The following is a 26,312-nucleotide window of genomic DNA, read 5'->3' on the forward strand; positions in this document are numbered from 1 at the left end:
TGTTATTTATATCATTCTTGATTTTTTCTTAATCTGAACCTTGGTAATAACCTGCTATTAATGCTTGCAGTAGCCAATACTTCTAAGTGTAGCATCAGTTACTTTAAATCTTAAATCATGATATTTATGTATAAGTATTGTATCGCAGTTGTTTATGTTGGATTCACATTATACGATTAATTTATACACATACTAGCCAATAGGTTTTTGGTGTGTTTGCAACATTTTAAAGTTTTATAGGTTTCACTTTGATGAATATTGTAGTTTTATTTTAAATGAACTTTTCATCTTTATCACTCATACAATGTACACTCGATTGTTACTAAGCAAGTCGGTAACCGTATAAACTTAGTTATTGTAAATTATTTACGTTAAAGCACGATACTCTTGTCACGAAGTCAAATTTAGTGTCGTTGCCTACTGTAAGTAAATATATTTAAACTAAAAATTTTCACTTAGCAGTAAAATATAGTTTGTAGAATGGAAGCTAATAAACTTTTGCGTGCTAAATTTTTGTCCAGTTGTTGTTATTGCCATTTCTCGCATATAGTATACCGCTATTTGTCGATCACATTATGCATGCGTGTCCGTTGATATGGATGCGTTATGTACGCTAAGTGGTTAGGGAGTTGCCGTAATTTTTTGGTACTTTTTTTTAATTTATCGTAAATCTTCTATGAGAAATTGAAACTTAGAAAATTTAAAACATGTACTCGTATATGAAATTTGTAAATATCATGTTTCGTGTGTGTGTCCAATTCAAATATCCATTATAAAAATTACCCTACAACCAATATCATTACAGTAAATTGGCATGTATGCAACTTATTAGAAACCGTTTTATTTCTAGATTAGTGTTCAATAAGTGTATCTAGTAGGACGTATCTGCCCATTGGCATTGTATCACTGTGGCAGTTTGTGCAGAGACTTCTAAGAGGGAATTCGTATAATGATTTCCTCTTCGAAGTCCTTGCTCTGACTCACCGTTACATAGGCGTTAGTTAAAAATGTATGTAAGTGTACTACGTATTGGACTGGTTACGTATCAACTTACAGATATTAGAGTAATGGCCTACCACAGCATTTGAATAGATTCCAGTTCAGAGCTGGAGCAGAAGGAAAATGAGAGCATGGAGATAAAGGTAATTTAAACGCCTTGTTTGTGCAATATGCAGGCATAATAATGTAAAAAAAGAAATCACGGGCTTATCAATGCATCCACGATTGTTAACTAGAATCCTTATATTACCTAGCAATTATCCGTTTAAACTCGTAGTGAATAACTCTAGAAGAGATAGAAAAACTACAAATTTATCATTGATATTAGTGGAAATCTGTTTCACCGCCTTTCCAATTCAGGGTATCGAACTCGTATGTTCTCTTTTTCAATAGGTAAAACAACAAGCTCAATCCGCAATAATATGATGTCTATTTTAATGATATAAGTAGAGTCTATCCAGAACATCACCGAATTAGATTTCCACTAAACTGTAAATACTTTTAATTGGAATCGAAAATCAAATTTGTCAAGTCGATAAATCCATCAGAATGCGTGCATGTCGCTAAGGGTTTACAGTTTATATTCTTTTTTTTATCTTGCCATGTCGTTGTTAGTAGCATGTACCACCGACAAATTACCTATTCGTATGTATTGTAGGTTACTACTTGCATGTCCTCTTTTGCTATACGTAAAATAACAAGTTCACCCTGCTGCAATATAATGTCCAGTTTAATGATGTACTGTACAGCAAATAGTTTGTCCACAACCTGGCCGAATCAGATTTCAACTTGATTGTAAATACCTTTAAATAGAATCGTCAATAAAATTGATCGAATGGATAAATCTATCAAAGTATGTTATATACCACTAAGGATTTGCAATTATTTTATTTTTTCATCTTTCCCACGTTGCATGATCATATACTACCGATACATTATCTATTTGTATGTCCAGGCTACTTACTACTCGTATGTCCTCTCTTGTTATATATAAAATTTAAATAATAATAAGTTCACCCATCAGCTATGTGATGTTCATTGAAATGATATCAACAGAATTTATCTAGGACCTCACCGAATCAAATTTCAACTTAACTGTAAATAACTTTAAACATCATAAATAAAATTGATCGAATCGACCAATTTATCGGAAGATGTCACTAGGGATTTGTAGTTTTAAATGTATTATTTTGTTATAGCGCAACTTCATGTGATGTACCATCGCTCAATTAAATTACATACCGTATATATCATCTACTGTATTCCTATATACGTACAGTTGTACTGCACAAGCATTTTTTAGTATTATTATTTATTTTATCACTCCTGAGAAATAGATAATAAATAATTATCTTCAGTAAGAACAACTATCTCGTATCATGCTAAATAAGTATGAGATAACAGGCATTTATTTTATGTTGTGGTATTATAGATAAGATTGTACTATACAAGTATTTTTAGTATTATTATTTATTTTATCACTCCCGAGAAATTGATAATAAATAATTATCTTCAGTAAGAACAACTATCTCGTGTCATGCTAAATAAGTATGAGATAACAGGCATTTTCTTTATGTTGTGGTATTCTTGGAAGGGCACCTTCATGTTCTGGACCATCGCTCGATTAAATCACATATCGTATACAGTATATTATCTAGTATATTTCTAAGTATGTACACTAGATAAGATTGTACTCTACAGGCACTTTTTAGTATCATTATTTATTTTATCACTCCTGAGAAATAGATAATAAATAATTATCTTCAGTAAGAACAGCTATCTTGTATCATGCTAAATAAGTATGAGATAACAGGCATTTATTTATTTTATGTTGTGGTATTATTGAAAGGACACTATCATATTTTTTGTTCGATATCCTATACTGTAGGTCGAGCGAGGGGTCTACTAGTACAGTACTTGATCAACAAACAGGAGACAATATTAATTAAATTAATTGCGCTAAGCACTCGTCCCTGTTGGATGCCATCACCGATTATTATTGGCTTGAAATGAAATTTTAATTACAATAAAGATCAAGAAAGTTCCTTATTGTTGCGGCTGTCAAAGTCTGCCCACATTGGGTCGGGGTAATAGTACAACATACTGTATAGAACAACGGTAGAGTATAGTAGGTTTGGCATCGATTCGATTGGGTAGCAACAAGCCTTTGCTTTACATCAAACACGAAAGCATGGCACGCCTAGAACCTTATTTAAACTATTGTGCAGCAAGTCTAGTTTTAACTATGGTTTTAATACCTTAACATAGTACTGCCGCCATCAATAATTCAATTAGAACGATTGTTGTAGGGTATAAAGCTTGTCAATATACGGTAGATGTGGTCCTATAAAACAGGAGCACAATTAAAGTGAGTGACTAATTACAATCGTGCTAAAGTGGTCTTTTACTGTTGACTATTTTACCAGTTTTAAAGCGATCAGCGTTATCATGGAAGTTCATGAAGATACTTCGCAGGTTGGTACAAGTATTCCAGTTGTATAGGCGAACAACTGTTGAATATGAATCGATGTAATCTCAAGAATTATTTTACTCAATCCTTCTTGTACCCAACTCGGTTCAAATTGCAAGTGATGGTTTAGCTGCTTGTTTGGAGTCAGTTTAGTAGCCTACGGTTGTTGTGAAAAGTAAAGTCTAAGTCATAATAGATCCATTTTTTTTCAGCTGCTTGATGAGTTGGATTGAGAGAAACGATCTTTAAACAACGTCATTTTCTTACTTGATCATCGTTTTAAAGGCAAATCAGTCACGTTGATGAATTAGTATAGTGTAGAAAGTATGATAGACTGTAGTTGGCGTAAAACGGATAAAGTAAGCCCTTCCCGATTGGCTAAAAAAGAGAAAAGAGAAATATAAAATGACTGTTTTACAGTTTTAGTTATGGTCAATTCTACTTTTATAGCTATTCAATAATCATGATATGAAGAGAGGCTAGGACTTGATCACACTATTGTACTTGTAAAGTAATGAATGATGAAAATACGTAGACTTTACTATCGCTTGACAAATATTGGCACTACACAGCAGGCGTATGAAAAAAAAAACTAATAGCCATCGATAGTAATCGTACTGTTTTCTTTGATAACACCTTTTAGAAATCGCCTGATGAAATGGACGAAAACAAGCCTGAGACGCCAGTTACTGGTACTGATCGAAAATCCTTGACATATTCAAGTTATTTAAAGGTATGATCAATTTGTAACAATGCAAGTTTGCTATTTCATTGCGCCGACGATAAACCATTGGATTGATTAATTAATTCTTATCAATCATATGGCTAAGTTTCTGTACCATAACTATACAGAGCTTTTAGCGGGGATCTTTTTCAATTTTCTAGTTATTAATTTGATCAACAAATTACCTCAACGTGTAATAATTATAATCGAAACTGTAATATTGCATCCAACTTGATTTCCTACTCGTCCGAATGATCCCAATATCAGATGACTTTTGTCAAATATCAGCGTTGATGCTAATGATGAACGAGAATCAACACAATGAGTAAACAACGACGATCCTTAGCCTGCTTGTGTAAATAGTTCTGATTCTCTGTCATATTCACTACCTTTAACTGCTAAATATTGTCATACAGTTATCGTCAGTCATTAGAGTTATATCGTTGCTTAGCAATGTGGCTTGATTGAAATCAGAAATAAATTGTTTTACACTGATTTTACCTAACCAATACATACATGTACACTAATAGCAAGTGGAATGGATACTGTACTGTAGTAAATATGAAGGTGCGAATCGTTATTGCTCCGTTTCGTATTGGCTTTACTTTGATTCATGACCACACGATCATCATATGGAACCAGCTGACTTCCGTAAAGTAGTTAATATAAATTGATCGATTCTGCCTAATTATTATATAATTACTGAATCATTAAATTAATAATTGTATTCAAACTTGACTGGCATCTATTGGATGATTTCTTTAATTCCAGTCAGCCGTCACAAGTTTTATACAAATTGTTGACGTATCTTATTTACTTCTCAACAGGTAGATAGCTTACTAGAATTTCAAAAAACACTTACGCCAGTTCATGATGAACATTTATTTATTGTTGTGCATCAAGGTAAGCATGTTGATGATATACTTATTATAGTGATTATTTTCTTGATTATGATCTGCGATGATTTGATAGCATCAGCATGGTTAAATGAGTATTTCCATTGTAGTATATATTCGATATTAAGTAGGCATCGAATCGTTATTGTAATAGTAGAGTTCTATCCTGTTTTGCTAACATGGATGACTGTATGTTATTACATTATGGAGCACTAGACGTTAGGTCAGTGAACACTAAGTCATAATCTGCACGGGAAGCGTCCCGAGCAAAGCTTGATTCGACTGTACTCGTTTTACAGCGGGTATTAGGAAGCTAATTATTATGAGTATTGGAAACTAATAGTATGGCTACACCTTGTAGCCTATAAAATTAGTGTACGATGAATAGGATATACAGTAGCCTTATGGGCAGCGGCCACTTTTTACTGTGCTTTAATCTACCATTATTTTGTGATTTGGGTATTGAGGTTGGCATTTTGCTTACTAGCTATCCTCCGGCAGATTGTGTATCAGTAAAAGTTCTGTACATGCCGAAAGTGCATATCAATTTTTTCGAAAAATTCTATGATTTATAAGATAGTATCACACTCATTGCACAAATTTTACACCTTATCCATATAGTAATAAATTTAATGAAATTCTTCAGTTGTGATATAAATTCCAAGCTAGGGACTCAGTAGGGACTCTGTTGTAGGTAACAATTACTTGATTAATAAAACAACTGTCAAACTGATTTTACTGCCATGCTGAATTAGGCAGTCCAAATACAGTACTATAGGGTTATGCTCCTGTTTTAGAGATAAATGAAAATGTAGGCTATCATAAATTTATTAAGAAGCTAGTAGTCCCACAAATCGAAGGCACTAATATCGGAATACCGTTGATGAGGTTGATCACTGATGATCTCTCGAAGATAACCTACATTTTTAATTGCTGTTGTACTTGCTTCTTATAACTTACTGTAAGGTCGTTGTCTGGTGCATTAAACATTAACCAAGTACAATTATAGTTGTAGTCTCTTTGGTGCTTTAGGCCAGAGCTTAAATATTGAATTGTAGAATAGCCCTTCCAAACTTAAAATCAAAGTTGTGTTTTAATTATGATTGCTGTATAATAATATTTTAACAATCTTCTGACTGTTATAGCTTTATTACTGTATCCTTTTCAGTATTCGAATTATGGTTCAAGCAGATAATATACGAACTGGATGCTGTTTGTAAAGCAATGGATGTTGAGGTAAAGTGACTTAAAATAACTGTAACTTACGGTTACTATTTAAAAATGCCGTCCAATTTTAGACTCGGCAATAATCAGTGATATGTAACCAATCAAGTGGTGAGCTCTAGTCTACTTTAACGAAGCTATACTCGCCCATAAGTTTACACTATTTCGTCACATTACCTGCAATTTCGACTTCGATTACAAGTGCATACGATAGTGCAAGATTTTAAGGATGATTTGTATCAAATTCGTAATTTACAAAGTTTACTATTAAGTATTGGAACTATTAAGTGTAGTATCTTTAATTTGATCATTAAAATATATATATATATATACATTTTGGACCCATGCATTCTACTATTTGAAATAATATAACTCGGTATAAATTTTCTTCGACATTTCTAGTGCAAAATGTTATGCAAGCATAATTAAACTGTACTGCTATTTCTTCTAAATCTTTCTTGTTTTTAGTGCATTAACGATATTAACTTGCTAGTTATTACTGTAAGGACATCCAGAATCGTAAGAATTTTGAAGGTATATTATGATTATCATACACGTGTATGAGTCTTTCGGTTTAAATTTGCTTTATTGACTGATATTTAATATGTCATCCTATCATTTCTAACAGCTGATGCTTAAACAATTTACGGTTCTTGAAACTATACCTGTAACCGATTTTGAAAATTTAAGGTAAACCTCTTTAATACTGGATAGCACTATAAACCAAACATTCTTAAAAGCCATTGCATATGGACTGCAATCAAGCTACAGTTTAAAAAAATGCCTCATACATCTTTTTATCACGCTTCCAGTTGGCATAGCATTCCCTTTCTCTCAATTTACAAATTTCATGTTTATATCGTAATGTGATTGATGCTTAGAAGTCAAAACTTTACCGCTATTTTGGTATCGTGGCACGCAGTTATTAATCTTTACTAATTCTTAAGATATGCAGTGCTTTACTGTACTTTCATTGTCATTACTACAATTTTATGTTTAGAATATTATCGTGTAAGACTGTTTGCTTGGTGAAATTATGTATCGATTTTGATTTAAGATCAAGTGACATTTATGATATCGATAATCTTCAATTCTCTATTTAGAAATTATATAGGTCCAGGATCTTCTTTTCAAAGTCTTCAGTTTAGATTACTCGAAAACATGCTGGGAGTCAAAGATGTGCGTATACATAATTTTATTACCGAGATTATATCTAGCATTATAAGACGAAGTGCGTAATCTATTTACATGTGTTTTAAGTTAAAGTAAGAGTTTGATATTTATTCTTAATGTATTCTTTTTTAATGCATCGATGTCATTTATATAGAGTAATAGGATGTATGATTCAGGAATGAATTACAAGTAAGAAAATCTCATGAACTTAACATTGTTGACAAATGAAGATTCTTTATGATTTATTTGATTAGAATAAATGGCTTATCATTTTAGTATTTAACAAGCCGGTGATTAACTCTGATATGTAGGAATATATTTAAAGGAAGTGAGCTAGACAGAATTGAGCAATCCGAAAAAGGCCCAACTTTGTTGCAGTTAGTAGATGTAAGACAGCTAATGAAAGCATTACCTTATCACTCGCTCAATTAGTCAGTCGTCTGGCTAATTCATGTTGGATTAGCCTCACTTACTTCATTTTGAGTAATTATGCAAATTAATGGATTCATTCGATAAATATTGTCCTTCTTAAAGTCTATCATTAAAGTCTGTCCTAAACATATAATTATATTGGTTCTTAGTAATACGAAGTACTAATATATCCTTTTACCATAGAGATGGCTTTCTAAGACTCCTGGCCTAGAGAAAGATGGATTCAATTTCTGGTATAAGTATACCAAAGCAGTTAACTCTTATCTATCTTCGCTACAGGATGAAACTAATGTAATAATCATAAGTTGTTTTTACTGAATTTGTTTTAATTACGATACCTCATTAATATCGAATATTAACTTTATGCTATTTGAATATTTCAGAAAGTTGTAGACCCGGACTTGAGGGAAGAATTAATAGAGGAAAACATAAAAACGGCGGTATGTATCATTTACATGGAAACAATTAATACGCCGTATTTCCATAACTGTTCCAACATAACCTCACTGATTCGTAGAGATGATTAATTTGATTAATCCAAATTGTTATTTTTATCAAGGAATTGTTCGAAACTATTCTAGTTAGAGAAAAACATGATGAACTGGTTAAAAATGGTAATAAAATTGTATAAATTGTGAGCAATACGTTATATTATTGTGCATCTAAAATTTACGGATGTGTAATATAATTATAGATATTCGCATGCTATCCTATAGAGCTATTCAAGGGGCTATATTGATAACTTATTTTCGGTAATTGATTATACACCTTTCTTCATTTGTGTATTTATGAGTACAGCTCAAGTATATCTTATTTAATCTTTACTTTCACCCTGATATGGATCCAATTTGGATTTTCTACTACATAGCACTGAGGCACAGTTAAACCAGCGGTATCATTATTTAGTATTGCTTATGGATCTGGAGACGTATTTAGCACAGTGGCGACGTAAGGCAATTCTAGATCTGTATAATTCGTTTCCGAATTATTTCCTACTTATAAATTTATTCAATCTCAGTTAAGTACAAAGTCTGCCCATTCATCTTCTGTTAATTCTCTTATTGATCTACCAGACAATCTCGTCTTATTAGCCCGTCGCTTTGGAGATCAAGCCAAAAATTACGGCTTTTCTGGTTATCGATACTTCACGTCTACTTTTAGGTAACTCACAAGTAGAAGTTAAAAAAGTAACTAAATGCGTATACTCATATGTCAATTACTTAACTCAAAATTGGTATCATAACTGGTGTTTACTGTGTATGTTATAATTAAGATCATTGCATTGAACAGTGATTGATAATTTGTAACGTGTTTTTATTATCCATTTAGTAACCGCTATGGAATATTTAATGACCTGTTTAATATATCGACTTTCCTTCCCCCAGCAAAATTTTTTCCTTCTCAGAAACCCTCACAAAATAATACCTCTAAAAGAATAATAAATGAGTGGCAATAATTTTATTAGCCTATTAATTTTATAAATTTTGACGTTAATATTGTTATATTTGTTGACATAAACTTACGTTTATAATGCTGAGTCAACGCATGTGTTAAGTAAAAGTGTTTACCATTGTTGAAGATCTATTTATACTGGAATTGTTTATTATAGGAGCCCACATAATGCACATAATTCTGAAGTATTTAAAAGTGATCAATTTAAATCGCGAAAAGCGATACTCGTGTGTCATCGTTTGAAATATTTAATCTCTATTGCATCTGTGAATTATCGCTAAAGCTATATTTTTTCTCTGTAGTTTTAAGTTTTTTGTTACCCGAGTGATAATAAAGTAACGAGCATCGTCATTTGTCCGAACAACAACATTATTATATAGTATCAAGTCAATCACACTTATTGTACAAGCTATAGTTGTTTTTCATATAGCTCTTGAATCAGTCATTTATGGCGTAATATAGAACGACAATTGGAATGTTTATGATGAGCATAGTTTAGCTACAAAATATCAACCACGATGCGATGCATTTAATTTCAACATAAGCTACATTTGTACTATATGGCTATTAATTCTGGATTGAATACTTACTATATTACGCAGAAACCGATCAGCTATCGTAAAATATGTTTATGAGATTTATTATGGTATACAAAGGTTGGTCGGTAATGGACAGCAGTAGTTGAACAACTAGCTGTTATAAGGTTAATTGCATCTCTCTAATGCGAGCGATATTGACAGCAAATAGCCAATATTTACAGCTAAAATGGCTAAAAGAAACGTTGGAAAGGAAAAATTATGCACTTTAAAATTAGTAACACAAAACTTCAAATCATAAATACTTTTCTAGTGGATACTAATTTTATCGTAATAAAGGTTATTAAAATGTTACTAAATTGCCATTTTTGAGATGCAAACACCGTCTAATACTACATGGTACAGTAATTGATAAAAATCTTTTTTATCAAGCATTATACGCTAATATTACGGTAGTCTTTACAACAACAGTAAAACGCCGCACTGCACTTACTTTATATATGATATATATATATATTTATATATTTATGTATGTATATATATAAGAATAAGGCGATCGAAAAATTACCGTTACACTACTTTATGTCATTATACACGAAATTTGGTAATCAATAAAGACTCGTTTTTTTCATAATTCGTAAAAATTCCGTTTCGTTAATTTCACCGTCACCGTCACGATCTGCTTCATCAATCATTTCCTATAAAATATTGTCCATTATGATAATTAAATGAGTGTTTCAAATACTTTCAAACCAGTCATAACTTGTAGTTAATCAGTACCTGTAATTCTTCATCTGTTAAGTTTTCTCCAAGTTCTTTAGCTACTCGCTTTAAGTTTTTAAAAGAAATCTTACCCTAATCAAATCAACATATGACATCATTACCATTTTAAAAAGGAGCAGTTCGCATCTATTTCCGTTATTATCAATACCGTTTCGTCGTCATCAAATAAACGAAATGCCTTGAGAATTTCCTCCTTTGGATCTTTCTCAGTCTGTTAAAAGGTTATATGCAAAGTAGCCTTCAAGATACGGTATCATTTTGATGTCCCTAATTGCGATTAATATTCAAGATCACTTTAAGCTTACCATTTTTTGGGTCATTAATTGTAAAAAGTCATCAAAGTCAATTGTGCCTACGTAACGGAATGAAAACAGATAACGACAGAAATTGTTAAAAAAGTTTTAAGCTGGGTTAGTTATACATTGAGCGTGAAACGTGACGAAAAAATTGTAAGTAGAGTTTAAACATGTCTAGATGATTCCAAGAGGAATGTTTTTAATTCAAAAGACAATGCTGTATAGCAAATTAAGACCATACAAGCACCCATACCAGAGCCATCTTTGTCAACTTCTGATAGCATTTTCTTAATTTCTTCCTTTTTTGGTTCAAATCCAAGAGCTCTCATTGCTACCTAAAATATAATGATGAATAGATTTACTGCATGATAGAGCATTACATATCAACAGCTTCGACAATACCATTCCAGATATCTCACTGGTTTATAAAAGCTGATGTTACTAATCCATCTGGACATTACAGGTTAATGATTGCTTGTTAGGTTATATTCCATATTTACCTTTAGTTCCTTAGCATCTATTGTTCCTGTACCTTCTGTATCGAATAAATCGAAAGCTTCCCTGATTTCTTGTTTTTGCTCTTCCGTCAGCTCAGGCTTAGGACCTACAGCACGCATGAGGAGATACGAGTAATCATTCCGTCCGTAAGGAAATCATCTTTCATTACATTATACAGCATATTCTCGATAGTGAAAATAAGAATGATCGCTTTCACGTAACATAATCCTTCTCAATTATGACAGCAGAATAATACTTTCGAAAGCGTAGCAAGCCAGTCACTCACACTAAGCAACACTTAAGCGTGTTAGATTTAATTTGCTAAGACATGTTATCAAGCAACATAACTACTTCTGTTAATTATCAATTCAATTAGAATCATTGCCGAATTTACCTACACTACAATACAAGCCGGCCTATAGTAAGCTAAAAATTATATACCACATCGACATTTAATAAAATTAAAACAGATAGATTAAAACTTGATGTTCGAATATTATATTTGCTGAAAGATTCTATATTTAGAGAGTATTATAAGCTTCTTTTAATATCTCTTATAGAGGGATATAAATAGGCTGTGCGTGAGATGCCACTAGAATTTTTTAGTAATTTAACAAAACTTGTAAAGTAACCTGTAAAGGCTATGCATAACCGTATAATGCAGGGGTTAGCAATAATACACTACTAAGAATTGGCAATATTAGCAACGCAATCTTTGATAGGTAAGTTTGCTAGATCAGTAAATGATGCTTGCAAGGATTATAGAAATGGAAAAGAGTTGTGAGAGAAATAAGTACGAACCTTTTTTACGCTGACCACCTGCTAATGCAGCTTTCCTATATGAAGATGCCTGTAGATACGTAGAACAATTTCGAAAAAGAATAAATTACTTCACTGTATCATTCTAAAATATTTTGACCAATTTCAGAATCCACCAGTTTGTATGGATTGTATTTTATCATTGTTTATTATAACAATTGTCAAAAGAACAAATTACTTCATTGTAACATTCCAAGACAGTTCAATATGTTTGAGAATATACTATACCAATTTTTGCAGATTTTAATATATCTTATAATTGCTGATTATTAATGATACTAACATTACCACTATTTCCCAACAGCTATAAATGTTAATGACAACGTCAAGTTTTACTTTGCATTCAATTAGGATATCATTGACCGTGATATCGATACTATCCCATTAGCCTCTGCATCCTACTGACATGCGAATTTTTCCTCAATCTATCGTTTTGTAAGGTGATTATAAGCTATAGAAACCTTCCATCAGTAATACCATTTTCCATTTTTTACCTACTTTATCTTGAGTCTTGATAAGAAAACAAATTGGCGATCATGTATTAAGATATAAAGTACTTGGATCCTTACTACTCGTACACAAGTTGACTGATAAATTATCCAAGTCAATTGGAAAATACTTTCCAACACCCAAACTGTTTTAAAGTAATTCCATCGGTAGAAGCACTGCAAAGGAGAATGTAGGATTTCTCATGGCATTGTTTTTGTAACAGTAGCACTAACGTTCTCTTGACTGCTTTTCGCAATCTACCGTCTAATCCATCATTGTATCCGCTTGCAGAAGATAACATGGATGATTACAGAAGTACAAGTGTTGAAGATTTTCACCTTACCTATTTAGCCTACACAGTACAGTCAGATTAATGAGCAATCCAATGATCAATTACGCTCAAGACAATATTCAGTCAATCCATTAAGTCGATTGTTCTAATGCTGTTAACAGAATATTCTATGGTTACTATGGAAAAGTGGCGGTTGAAATCAAAATACAGTATTCAGCAATGGCGTCAGCATAGCACTCAACAAAGGGGGAAAAGTAGCGTTTAATAAGTGATTGCTGTTATTTACATTGACTAGAAGCCTGTCCAAGTCCATAACAGAAGTTTAAGACTACTCGTTGTAGCCATAGATATCACGGCAACGATAACACCATGTAATTTTGGGCAGAAAACTCTCGGCTACATCATGTTCCTAGAGTCTATACTACAGTATACTTGACGACATCAACCTCCGTAACTATGTGCTGCAGTACACCACAAGGTCAATGTTAATCGACCGTACTGTGAAATGCCTGTGGTCCTTCTTCATCCTTCACCAACCAATTCAATCACTACCAATAACTCTTGTCATTTCAAAGAAGATTAATGCAAAGTAAAATTCACATTTTATGTTTACCATTGATGGATAGACGAGTAAAGACACCGATAATCAGCTGGATTCTCCAACCAAAAGGATTTGCTTTGCTCTAAGCGGGATATGTGTCCGGAAAAAAATTTGCCTGACGTTCTCGACTGCGCAGTGCGCACCTAGCAGTCAATGCAGGTAACTGCTGACTAGTCACCGAGGCGCGAGGGATACGAGCGATTCATGTTTTGATGTTAGCTTGATTATAGTACACGGACTGTTGTTACAGTAGCAACTTACTTGAGTCTCCTGTACAGTGTGCAGTACATTGTACTGTAAAGTGACATTGAGATCGTACTGTACAGTACAGTGCATACTACCGGAGTGTGCACTGTGCAGTTCGGTAGTGTAGTGTACTGTACTGCAGTGTAAATGCTGCTGTTTCTCGTAGTGTACTGTACTGTACCTATCCACTCCAAATCCTACAGTACTGTACAGTGTACACCCAATCGAACGTTGGCAGTCGTTGTTAACGATATGCTGTAATTTATATTATTATATAAATTGAAATTAAAAAGCAATAATTAATTATTATAATTAAATAACTCTCAAATACCATATACAGTACTTACTATGCGAGGAAAATTGAGATTTTATGAAGTAAATACTTCTATCTTCTCTATTGAGCGATTGACAACCACCTCATTGAAAGTGATTCATGAATTACTGGATACTTTACAGAGTACAGTGTACACTGTACTGTATAGTCCCATAGCAATTCATTCTGCAGGGATATACAGTACAGTAAATTAATGATTATTTTCAAACATGGCCACTTTTATGCATCATCAATAGACTGTCATATGTATCCATTGAAATGCAATTTCTGTGCAATGTCTATGCTAATTTATCGACGCGTGCCATGCATACAAATGCACAGTAGTTTCAGTAGCTCGCAATGAGCTACCATGAATACTTGGGTTATGAATTGCTATAATGAATCAAAATTCTGTTTTAAAAAAATCTCGGCTCTAATTTAATTTCAAATAGCAAAGATACTTCATAATCATATCAATATATTACTGCTGAATTCTTCATCAAAGTTATCACAGGAAGATAGCAAACTTTAACCACTGCTACGCAGTTCTATACGTAGAATGACGTTTCATATGCAACCAAAATGTTTAAAACATCGTACTCCATTGGCGTAGCCAATCCAGGAATGTTGCGATTGATGAGTGTTGTGGCCGCTGTAGCTTCTGCTGTGACTTTTCTACCGAACCCATAAGAGTAATAGAATTGCAAGCTAGCATACAGCAGTCAAACATAAACTTTAGACTATAAATCATGCGTACGTATAGTATTGCAAATGCATCAATATGCATACAATATTGTTATGTCTACAATGGCCATAGACAGTATAGTACGGTACATATACGCGTATATATATACACACAATCGTTCCAATAGCATGAATAAAAATATTAGAGCATTACAGGCGATTCACATACAGTGATACATTCAAAGTCTTCTATCATTACCATTTTGTAATTCATGTTAGTGAATGATAAATTATAACAAATATACTTTAAAAATCATATAGTGTTGCATCTGTGAACAAGCTTACTGTCGAGATGATGTATTTACGTGTTTACAGTAACATGGATGCATGTATCGATACTTATATGCTGTACATTATACGGGTACAACTAGACATTTTTAGGCACCGTCGCCACGAAATTTCCTGTAAATTTCGTTAGCCTTCTGTTTCACATCAGGCACATCATTAGGGTTATGCTGTTCATAATAGATCCCAGTAGCAACACCAATCATAGCCCCCAAAACCACGGCTTTATTAATATGTGATACAACAACGCCAGTGAGAAGACCTTTTAGGAAAGCAGGATTAATGAAAGACTTCTTGTTATTACTATTCTCCCCTTCACCGCTCATTGTAGTGTCCTTAAGTAGCTATACATTGATATCTTGAACTAGAAGAGATCACCTTCTGTAATGGCGGTCGAGTAGACGAGGAGTAAAGTCCAATACTTTCCCTTTAATTTAACTTACACGTACTGTACAGTGTACAGTACACTGTACTGTACTTTACTGAACCGAAGGGAAAGAGAGTGCGCAGTTCCTGGTAGACTGTAGTTTTCGATGCAATGGTTTGGCAAAGTTGAACAAAGCAGTAGAGTACTGTACAGTAGAGTACAGTACTGTACTGTAGAGCGTGGATGAACGAAATGGACTCTAATTTTACAGTCACGGACTTCTAGATGGCGATCGTATCTATTATACTGTTAAAGTCCATGATATAGTACAGTACAGAAAGCTGTAATTTGATGAAGGCGATTGAAATTTCTGCATAGAGTACAGTACAGGTACAGTATGTCCAATAACTCTATTTTTTTACGCCACATACAGTACAGTACTGTACTGTACCATACTGTAGTCCGAACGAACAGTACAGTACTGTACAGTTCAGTGCCTACAGTACATACACTGTACAGCGTAGACTGTACACTGTACAGTCTTCAATGAATCCTTTCATAAAAAGTAGCGCCAAAAAAAATTGCGTCCATGGACGATACTGTTTTGATGTGCTTTGTTTGTTTGCTTAATAAATAAATATCATCAATTGAATCATTGCATGATGGATAAAGTAATGTGCATGAACGTGTACCATACGATATGGGCCCATGTAGCAGCAGCAAAATGATGGAGAATTTCAAGGTTGAATCAGAATACACCGTTATCCACTATACATTACAATATTACTGTTTGTGATATTGACGTTCTCCAAGTCCGATTCATGACAGCACTATCCTGCATGAGAAAATAGCCCACATTGCAATCACTCAATGCATGCTCGCTGCCTAGACATGCAGTAATGTACTCCACAAGCAAAGAGTCTACTGACTATGCAATAGCAATGCCTTGATCATGATGGATGACTTTGCCAAGTAGTTTACCGTCAATCCGAATCTCAATCCTGCAATCAATTAGCAACTTGGAAAATGAGAAATTCTTCCATGTCGCCATGATCCGATACATCAAAGGGGATTCAAAATGCAAGTACTGGCCTGTCTTGTGCAGTCTACAGTCATGGACTACGAGTACAGTACATTACCGTATTGAACAGGCACAATGTACTGTACAGGTACAGCTCACTGCCACTGATACTGTACAGTACGTACAGTACAGTACAACGGTAATATCACCACGGACGTGTACGCTGTACAGTGTACAGTATGTAGCGATCAGTCAGTGATACAGTATGACAGCGGTATGGTACTGTACCGGCGTACAGTACCATACACTGACATTGCTTTGTCCGAAAAATTGGCTCCAAAGTGCCTCGCAAATCGTAACCAAACCTTGTGGTTTAGTGCATTTCCTCCTTGAGCGATATTGCATTCCAAGGTCAAAATTTGAACATTCGTTATTCAAATTCAACAGGAAATTCCTAAAGTAGAAACGAGAGGTTATCCGACCATGACTAAGCTTGAAGGTTTATCCAAGAATGACTTAGTGAAACAACTGAAGGTTAGTTATTAGCAAGTGATTTCACGAGCTGGAAAATTGCAGGGATGATTCATTTTCAATGGGCACAAAGAGTCCAACCAATTTCTACTTTCTTCATTGAAAAGGACTCATTTTCCTTTCATTTTGGCAGCTGCATGCCTTATATTGTATCCTATTTTACTTTTTATTTTTTGAAACAGTTTCCAATCAAAGATTGGACAGAGTTTAGATGTTATATCAAGATACAATTTTATATTATTTATTCGACCAGGCTGCAATGAATGTACATAGACGAGCGTATACAGCATATAATATATACAGTGTTGTATTCAGTGAATTTCCAAATAACCACCACCAGTAACATTCGAGCTTCTCTGTATTCCAACGTTTCGCAATATCTCAAGTGGCTTCTTTAATGTGCACTTGCTCTCATGGCTAACACAGTACTGCTAGATAAAGTCATCGTATTTCTATATCTTAGTAGCTATAGATGAATGTCATGAGCAACCAATACATGCATACTGTACAGTACTTTACGGTAATATATCACTACTACACCAATCATAGAAACTCTATCCATATTGGATAGACAGTTTTTTTCAGTGGGTATCATAAATCACTCAAAGCAGAGCAGATCGTAGACAGCTAAACTTGACTGCTTCTGTAGCAAGAAATGCATCTGTCATTCTTTCAACAAATTTTTGTCCCCATCATCTTAGGCTGAATTTCAAAAGTTATCCGATGTTAATCAAGAAAAGTGCGACTTGCAAGAATGGGAAGAATTAGCAGCTTCATTAGGAACACGACAGATTATGAAACATAAAGACAAGGATGTCAGACTTTATGCAGCATGTTGTTTAGCTGATATCATGAGAATATTTGCTCCTAACGCACCATATGATACCAATCTGCAGTCGGTAAGTGAAGGATAGTGACAAAGTTGATTCCTCCCTGGCAGAACTTTACTCCAATATAGAAGTGTAATATAAGATGATAAAAAACTCTTTATAAAGTTTCCAGCCTGTCAACTTTCTAACCGACGCATTATTACGATATTGAAAGTTAATCCTTTCAACTTCAGCAGGCTTAAACTATTGCGTTACAGTTGAAAACAAACGTTGCAATGAAATGTAAATTAGCGGTTAAATTAACCTCATTTCCCTCTATGATATGGTTAGGATATCTTATATTTATGGATAGAGCAACTACGTGGCCTTTATAATCCAAATTCTCAAACTTTTCGAAGACATTATTATATCTTAGAGGTATTAATTGGCATAACCTTCTCTTAGCTTCAACAACGTTACTAGCTTGCAATATACTCACTTGACAATGCGATCATGTGTTGTACAGTAGCAGTTCTTTGTAGCTATAAGGCAGGAATACTAATCAAAAATTATGCTATCCTGCTAGAGTTTAGCGTACGTTCAAACTTTCAATGTCGCTATTTACATGGAAGCGTATGATGCAATCATTGATCTCTTTCGGCTGTTCTTCGAAATCATAAGGCAAGTAATATAATCTGTGACTATATAAAGTAAGCTAAACACCAAATTGCGCTAATTTCCACACATAATTTATATTGCTTTCCATCTCCTGTAGATGTAATAATTCAATACAAGTATAATTTAGTTACAAATTTTATTCCTGTTACTAAAATTATATCTTAAGCAAGGTATCAGCAATAACTATTATATATATCTGAATTAATCAATTTAGCGATGAACATAATTTGAAGGTTGTCAATTGCATGACCATGATCATGAGCTCATTAGTGATCGATAGCGAAGTTATTCCGCAAAAGCTGTTGGACACTATTTTAATTCAAATCATTGAGCCGAATAAGGTAAACTGATCTTACGCTTTTGCAATTTTACTTGATTATTATCCATTCTGGATAATAGCGTATGCTGTAGTTGCAAAGTTGATATTTCTAAAAGCGAATATTTAATCAATAAAATTCTCAACTCTTCTGTACAGAGCCAAAATAAAGCATCATACAATTTAGCCTCTCAACTTATTACCAAAACTGCTACATCATTGGAACCCTATGTTCAAGTGGTATGTTCGATGTCTTACTTAGCTTAAATTTGAAACTGCCATGACAGTCTACTAGATTACTTGCTAATAGCATGGATAATTTGTTTAGTTTTTTACGAATTGTATGACAAGCGAAAAGGCGTCTGAAAGTGAAGTGTCCGACAGATTATACGACATCATCTATCAACTTAATAGTATTGCACCTAGCGTATTAATATCTGTCCTACCGCAACTGGAGTATAAACTGAAGGTTTGCAGGCAAAATATTATCTAGATGAAAAATTAAACGAAAATAACATTTATTGTTAAAGTTCACAATTTGTTCTATTTACATGGAAATCGTTCACAAAAACACTGCAGAGTAATGAAGCAGACGAGCGTCTTGATGTAACCCGATTACTAGCTAGAATGTTTTCGGATCCTGAATCTGCTGTAGCGAAGGCTGATTCTCCACTATGGAAATTACTCATTGGAAGGTAAACTGAATAAGCGTATGCTTATATTAACAATATTTCAGCGACACATATTGCCAATAAAGATTAAAACTACTCTGAAATAATCTGACTTTTCCATATAGATTTATTGATATTAATGCCAGCGTTCGTATAGAGTGCATTCGATATGCAAAATATTTTTTGGTGTATCACCCTCACTTCGCTAAAGATACAATAGGTAATTTCTTATTAGCCAGTTATAATATCATAGCTGTTACTGTATATAATAAAATCTAATTTCATAATATACAAAATAGAAAAATTGATCGTTCGTAGTCGGGATACCGATGATAAAGTCAGATTAGAGGTTGTAAAGATCATTTCTGAGATTGCCATTGAAAAATTAGAAGCAGTTACGGAAGAGGTTTATTCATTTATCAAGTTGTGTCTTAATTGTGATACAATTTATAAATCGCTTACTCTCTACTTCGTGCCTTTCTCTCTTCGTTAGCTTTGGGATGCGTTGAAAGAACGTATGAGAGATAAAAAGGTAAATACAGCTGTATCATTCTTTATAGTACCTACATTATCTATACACCGGATGGATGATGTGCTAAATTGTGATACTTTTGTACTCCCTAATTACAGTGGATTGTCAGAAAGGAAGCTATGATAAAAATTGCAGCCTTGTATAAATCATTTAAAACCAAGTAATGTTCTTAAACCATCTACATTGTGATAGCTGTAATTTGTATTAATATATTGCTAAATCAAATAGGAATGAAAAGAATAAATACCATAAAGAATTGCAGTGGATGCCGAATAAATTATTGCATTGTTACTATCAGCCAGGAATTGAAGATAGGTAGGATGTTACTGGTGAAAATTATTAAACGTAGATCTTAACTAAAGGGGTAATGAACGGAATGCCATACCTGAAAATGTTACAGGATTTTCGTTGAAAAGATTTTTCGAACTGCATTAATACCATGCAATTTAAAGGCAAATGATAAAATTTTGCAATTGCTTAACCTTCAGAAAGTACTTGATGATCATGCCCTCAGGTAAAATTAAAACATTGAACTGTAAGATTGTATTTCCGAAAATAATTTTCACAATAGAAAAATATTTATATCTACAGAGCCTTAAATGAAATTTTCAGATCAAAAGCTATGTAAGTAAATATGCTTTGATAAAATTATTCGGTACAAATAAGTGACTAGCGATCAATATTAGTTACCTTTTTGTTTTCGTTTTGATCATTTTCAAAGTATGAGGAAGCACATGATGGAGTTTATTCAATTAGTCGACAAAGCGAAGGTATTATATTATGTAAACTTTTCTATTTGTGACGGATTTATTCATTAATTGTTAACATTGACAGTTGGAACCCGATAACGAAGATATGGAACCGAAAACGTTAGCAAAGAAAATGGTCTTATCAAGTATGCTTCATATTTTACATTCATTATTTGAAAGCTGCACCTGCTATATCAGGTTATTTACCTTTTAAATTTCAGAAATGTTTCCAGATTCTAGTAAAGCACATGACCAATTTAGATACATAGCCGACAGCTTGTATGATCAATTCTTTTGTAACACATTCAAGAAATGCTTTGACCCTAAAACTGATTGCGAAAAGACTTTGCAAGCAGAGGTAAAATTCGATTTGTAGTGGGCTACCATTGCCATGGACGAAGCTTACGTTTTAATTTTTCCTCTTCTTTACAGGTTGATATTTTAAAGGATTTAAGCTCAAGACGTATTTCGCCAGAGTGGATGCAAATCCTATTCGATCGTTGTACTTCTGTGACTTTTGATGGTGCTACTGTGCAATTTTTAGTCAAGCAAATACCGAAGATTGCCAAGAGTATGTCTGCTGATGATCAGCAAAAACTTGCGCAGAATGACAGCGGAAGCAATGAATTTAGTAGATGCACTCAGATGTTACAGGTGAATATTATGTATTGCAGATTATAACATGGCTATTCACGTATTAATAAGCTAATAAAAGAACTTCATCTAAGTTTATTCTTGAAAAATTTATTCAGAGCGTGAGTATTTTAATGCCAACACTATTTACTTCCAAATCTTGCCAAGAAGAAATTTTACAAATGTTAGAAAGCCAAATGATATCTATAGGTAAGCTAAACATGATAGGTTGAGCAAAATAATATTCGGATGTATCGAAATAATTAAGATTCTATTTTCAGTTGACTTAGCTTTGCGCGTTTTGGTTAATTGTGCGAAAGAAATAAAAATTGATGAATGCCCTGTTAAATCGTAAGTAACTTACTTGCCGCTTAGATTACGCGTTTAGAGATGGACTGAAAAGCGAACATCTATCTATTTAGGTTTTTTCAACCAAAACTTATAAAATTCGCCACAAATGGCACCCCGGCACAGGCCAAACTATCCATGAAGTGTATAGCTACTCTCTGTAAAGATAGTGTGGTAATCATGGAAAGAATTCATGGGGTAAAAATTTGTAATTAATCGTAAATATGTTAAAAAATAAAAATTTGATGATCTTTTACTATGATTCATACTTATTAAATACTTTGTATTTCTTTTATACGTAAGACATTGTTAAAATCACTACAAGTAGAATCTAAAATGCTATTGACTACGTTAACGTCGCTTGCCCAAATTGCGACCTTTGCTCCTGGGGTATTTGAAAAAAACAGCTTGGAGATTGTACGAGAATTCGTGGTGAAGAAAATTGTTACTGTGGACGGTGTATGTTATCCATTGATATAGTCGCAATGTTTAGTAATGAATTGTCTAGACCTTTAGTAAGAATGAATAATTTCCTGTTAACAGGTAAAAGATAAGTCGCACTATCTTTTCTACAAGGAATATTATAATAAATGTTGTTTGCAGGGATTTGTCAACACCCATCAGTATCTTCCCGCCAATTTTGCGGTTACGCCGAATAAGGTAAGGTAAATTGGGCAACATTCAGATAATACTAAAGTTGTTTACCTGAAGTTATCGTGTTAAACATTCAATAGAAAAGAATTGTAAGGGGATCACCAACGAAAAAGGTTGCAACAACGCCTAAGGTACGTATTGAATAATGTTGTCAATCAGTGTCTCAATTTTAAGCATACTCATGCATGTCACTGGATAGAAATCTTCTGCATCAGAATCGAATACTCCCCTCAAACGAAAATTAATCTCGACACCTAAAAGCAGTTTCGATTTTAAGTATGATTGAATTGAATTAATTAACATAAGTATTTATACTCTGTGCACTTACTGAATATTAACGTTTGATCACGTATAGCAACACTAGTGACGACTCGGATAATGACCTTAACCATTCAGTTCGAAGGTATGTACATATTCTGTTAGCATTCATGGATAATGCTACTGTAGATTTATTAATCAGACGCTCACTTAAAATGAAATATTATGGCTGTGACCATATATGTAGCCCCCCCAAGAAAGTGAACGTATCGAGTACGCCTGCAGCCAAACCAAGGTAAGACATAATCGAATCGAAAAAAAATATTTATAGAGGTATTAAAATTATTTATGTTCTCTTTTACTGCTCAGAAAATCGCGAAAGGGGCCGAGCATTAAAAACACAAACCCTTCCAAGTATGAAATACGTTAACGCTATTAATTCTTGTCCTAAGTATGTATTGTATGTTGATATCGCCAAGTAATGTTGGGTATCCTTCCGCCAGGTTGGAGCAACCCACAAAAACTAAAACACGTCCGAAGCGTGCAAGACGGTAATAATCGACCATTTGATCCTGGTAAAATTTTCTACGCTTAAATTAATTCTTACCGTAAATTGTCGGAAATTAGAGGTCGTAAAGCTGTAGAAAAAATGGCTGAAGAGTTTGGTTCCGAAGGATCAAATGAGAATAGAGAGAGGTTAGTTACAATTTTGTTATTTGTATGGTTATAGTGTATCTTATAATAGTTACGGCATAGTTATTACTTGACGTCGTATGTTAATATTTCATTGTATAAGTTATATTTTCCTTCTGTTTATTGTAGCTCTAGTGATATTGTAAGTCCAGACTCTGAGGAAGAGTTAGCATCATCTATTAGCAGGTATTAGTTATTAATTTCAAGCATATTATGCATACGATGATGTTGGAATCTTATTTGTTCTTGACTGCTTCGCAGACCTACGAAAACGAAAAGGAGGTGATCATAAATTCTATCACGATCTATTCTTCATGGCATCACATTGAGCCCCTTTGAGAAGCTGTGTTACTTAAAATCGTTCGTTTTATTTGCAGTAACGACGAAACTTCCGATGATGAAGATCAAAAAGTCTCCCATTCGCGACGAAGGTATGATTATTTGTTTTGTGTATGCAACATTCAACCAGACGTTACAATGCTGTATCCTCATTGTGCATAGAAGCCCCAGGAAAAAGCAAAGAACTGCTTCCCCGTCACGGTAAACGTACCGATACGAAATTGCGTTATTCTGTTATCAACATAAAATTTTGATCCTTTCCCTTCTTTAATTACCGTATTAACATCAGATTTTATTACAAATTTGTAGTTCTGCTACAAGTCCGAAGAAAAAACTTAAAAGCGATAAAAGGAAGCCTAGTAAGCAATCTAAATCTAAAGTGGAAAGTAAATCAGTATCCAAAAGAAGGTAAGGTATTTTATGTTCGCTTGTATGTTAACTTAACTCTATATCGTAGTAATCCATAGTTTGCTGATACTATCTAGGGGCCTAAGAGGAGACAAAATGGGAGAGGATAAACAAAGGTGATAAACTTAAGATGTTAAAAGTAGTATTACATCATGCATGTTAACCTTTGCATTTGCAATACTTTATGGCAGTACTAACGTAACGGAAAGTATTAAAGTCGAAAAATCACCTACGCAAGCCGGCACAGAAAGTTCTGGTAAAACTCAAAATCAGAAAAGGTAGTTTTATTTCTATAATTGCAATCGTTTGATCACAGTGTTAAGATATCTCGGAATACATTTGTCTTACCTGCAGTCATATCAATGAAGACACCGCCCGGCGTGCTAGAGGTCGCAGGTATTTCCTCTCGGCCGACATAGTAAACAGCTTGTACGACTCTAGAACATGGATTAATTGAATGTATAATTGCTTTTCTTTTCTGGTTCTCATAGGAAAAAGGAAATAACCGATGTAGACGATAAAGGAAAAGTCGAAGCAAAACAACCAGAAAAGAAGTCCGATCGTACATCACGATCTAAGCAAAGGTATATATGTGTTTTTATATTTAGATGTCATAAGTGTCTTATATCAATTTACAAAATATTTACACTAGCTCGAAAAAAAAAGATGCCGTTGCAGTAGAGAAAGAACATGCTATCGCATTAGATACTCATAAATCCGACTCTCCCCTAAATATTCAAAGGTGTCGCTTACACACACCCTAATTATCAAATTGGTTATATAAATTTATTACAGGCCCTCTCTATTAAGAAAATTAAATCCTTAATACTTAATATTACAGTAAAAAAGAAACATCTCTGAGGAAAGGGGCTGCAAAGAAGGCCGATGGTAAAGTTGTATCAAAACCGAGGTATGTATTTATACTTTCAAGGCTGTAAGATGATCACAATTGAATGACAAAAACACTTGCAAATTCTTCATCGATTACACTTTACGGCAGCCAAAAGGAACGTAGTAGTCGTTCACAAAGTAGACAAAGGTAAAAGTTTATTGTAGGAGTCTCCTAAATTTATCATTAATACAGGTTAAACGATGTTGGTGCTAATTTTTTGCATCTTACGGAATAGCACTACAAGGAAGGCATCAAATACTAGTAAAGCGAAAGAAGAGAGTATTTCAACTGTTACGAAAAGGGGTAGTGCTGCATCACGATCGAGGAAAAAGTAAGAATAGGACGTTCGTTATTAAATCATTCAAGCGTAAAACGTGTTAAATGTTAGTTTCTTTATTCTGTATATATATCCTACTCAGGATTGAAAAAAAAAAAGTGAACGAACCTGTAGCAAAGAAAGAGAGGTAGATAGACAATCAGATTTTTTAAGATAAAACTTTCCGTTTTAGCTGATGCGATAGTATCTCATATGTTGTAGTTTAACCGAAACGAAAGAGGATACAGCTAAAATGGAAGATAGCGATGATAGTGACTCTTCTGATTATGTTGAAGCTTCGAGTAAAATGAAGACTACGGAAAAGTATGTCCAATCTTGTACAAAGTGCAATTCTATTTAATATCATATAGCCTCTGAAATCTAGTTAACGAACTAGTGACGTGTTACCCCATGCTAACAATTGGATTTATCCATTGATGATGCTAATAATTTTGATTAACACTACAATCAACCAGGAAAAGCAAAAGTGCTGCTAAGTCTAGCAAAGCCACCCCAAAAACTGTGCCCAGAAGGAAGGCCACTACGGTAAAAGTAAGAAGTGAAGGCTGAACTTGTGCTTATTAAAATGATTGCTAAATTATCCTTTTATTTTAATCTTTGACATTACTACTGTAGAAAAAAGCTGATAAGCAACAAAAATTATTCAAAGGAAATCCTCCACGAAACGTAGGCTGTGCTTCATGTTCATAACATCATTTTATATTGAATGTTGTCTAAAATGGTTCCATGCTTTTATTATATTAGGTTAAAAGAAAGAGGAAAATCTGATTATCTAAATATAAGAACTTAGGGTGTTTTTCCGAT

The 26,312-nt window shown here is 33.7% G+C and overlaps 3 protein-coding genes across 3 annotated transcripts; 2 read left to right on the top strand and 1 right to left on the bottom strand.

The window, feature by feature from the left end:
- Positions 1 to 3,447: 3,447 nt before the first annotated feature.
- TRIADDRAFT_56189 (uncharacterized protein) lies at positions 3,448 to 9,651 on the top strand (the record flags this gene model as incomplete). The annotated part of the gene is made up of 11 exons (XM_002112266.1): positions 3,448 to 3,474; positions 4,113 to 4,202; positions 5,021 to 5,096; positions 6,258 to 6,325; positions 6,782 to 6,847; positions 6,942 to 7,003; positions 7,798 to 7,873; positions 8,302 to 8,358; positions 8,478 to 8,532; positions 8,992 to 9,079; positions 9,528 to 9,651. 11 exons carry the CDS (start codon positions 3,448 to 3,450, stop codon positions 9,649 to 9,651), a joined length of 789 nt encoding a protein of 262 aa, XP_002112302.1.
- An 863-nt stretch (positions 9,652 to 10,514) lies between these two features.
- Positions 10,515 to 11,602, bottom strand: TRIADDRAFT_25393 (uncharacterized protein; the record flags this gene model as incomplete). Its single annotated transcript, XM_002112710.1, has 6 exons — positions 10,515 to 10,604; positions 10,687 to 10,761; positions 10,838 to 10,900; positions 10,995 to 11,041; positions 11,239 to 11,320; positions 11,486 to 11,602. 6 exons carry the CDS (start codon positions 11,600 to 11,602, stop codon positions 10,515 to 10,517), a joined length of 474 nt encoding a protein of 157 aa, XP_002112746.1.
- A 4,737-nt stretch (positions 11,603 to 16,339) lies between these two features.
- TRIADDRAFT_56191 (uncharacterized protein) lies at positions 16,340 to 26,198 on the top strand (the record flags this gene model as incomplete). The annotated part of the gene is made up of 45 exons (XM_002112267.1): positions 16,340 to 16,381; positions 17,108 to 17,194; positions 17,893 to 18,090; positions 18,352 to 18,438; positions 18,587 to 18,685; positions 18,912 to 19,019; positions 19,154 to 19,234; positions 19,323 to 19,463; positions 19,574 to 19,689; positions 19,791 to 19,885; positions 19,965 to 20,071; positions 20,159 to 20,197; positions 20,296 to 20,357; positions 20,426 to 20,512; positions 20,598 to 20,711; positions 20,789 to 20,821; positions 20,919 to 20,967; positions 21,032 to 21,092; positions 21,168 to 21,304; positions 21,379 to 21,600; positions 21,699 to 21,789; positions 21,861 to 21,930; positions 22,002 to 22,125; positions 22,231 to 22,386; positions 22,531 to 22,587; positions 22,662 to 22,712; positions 22,781 to 22,857; positions 22,937 to 22,984; positions 23,087 to 23,134; positions 23,171 to 23,290; positions 23,467 to 23,535; positions 23,662 to 23,718; positions 23,910 to 23,963; positions 24,181 to 24,279; positions 24,471 to 24,557; positions 24,634 to 24,675; positions 24,771 to 24,863; positions 24,932 to 25,021; positions 25,121 to 25,189; positions 25,280 to 25,318; positions 25,407 to 25,502; positions 25,591 to 25,635; positions 25,710 to 25,811; positions 25,964 to 26,039; positions 26,124 to 26,198. The coding sequence occupies 45 exons, from the start codon at positions 16,340 to 16,342 to the stop codon at positions 26,196 to 26,198; spliced, it is 3,900 nt and encodes a 1,299-aa protein (XP_002112303.1).
- Positions 26,199 to 26,312: the final 114 nt, after the last annotated feature.

The sequence above is a fragment of the Trichoplax adhaerens genome, genomic scaffold (assembly GCF_000150275.1).
Source record: "Trichoplax adhaerens TRIADscaffold_5 genomic scaffold, whole genome shotgun sequence".
Lineage (NCBI taxonomy): Eukaryota > Metazoa > Placozoa > Uniplacotomia > Trichoplacea > Trichoplacidae > Trichoplax > Trichoplax adhaerens.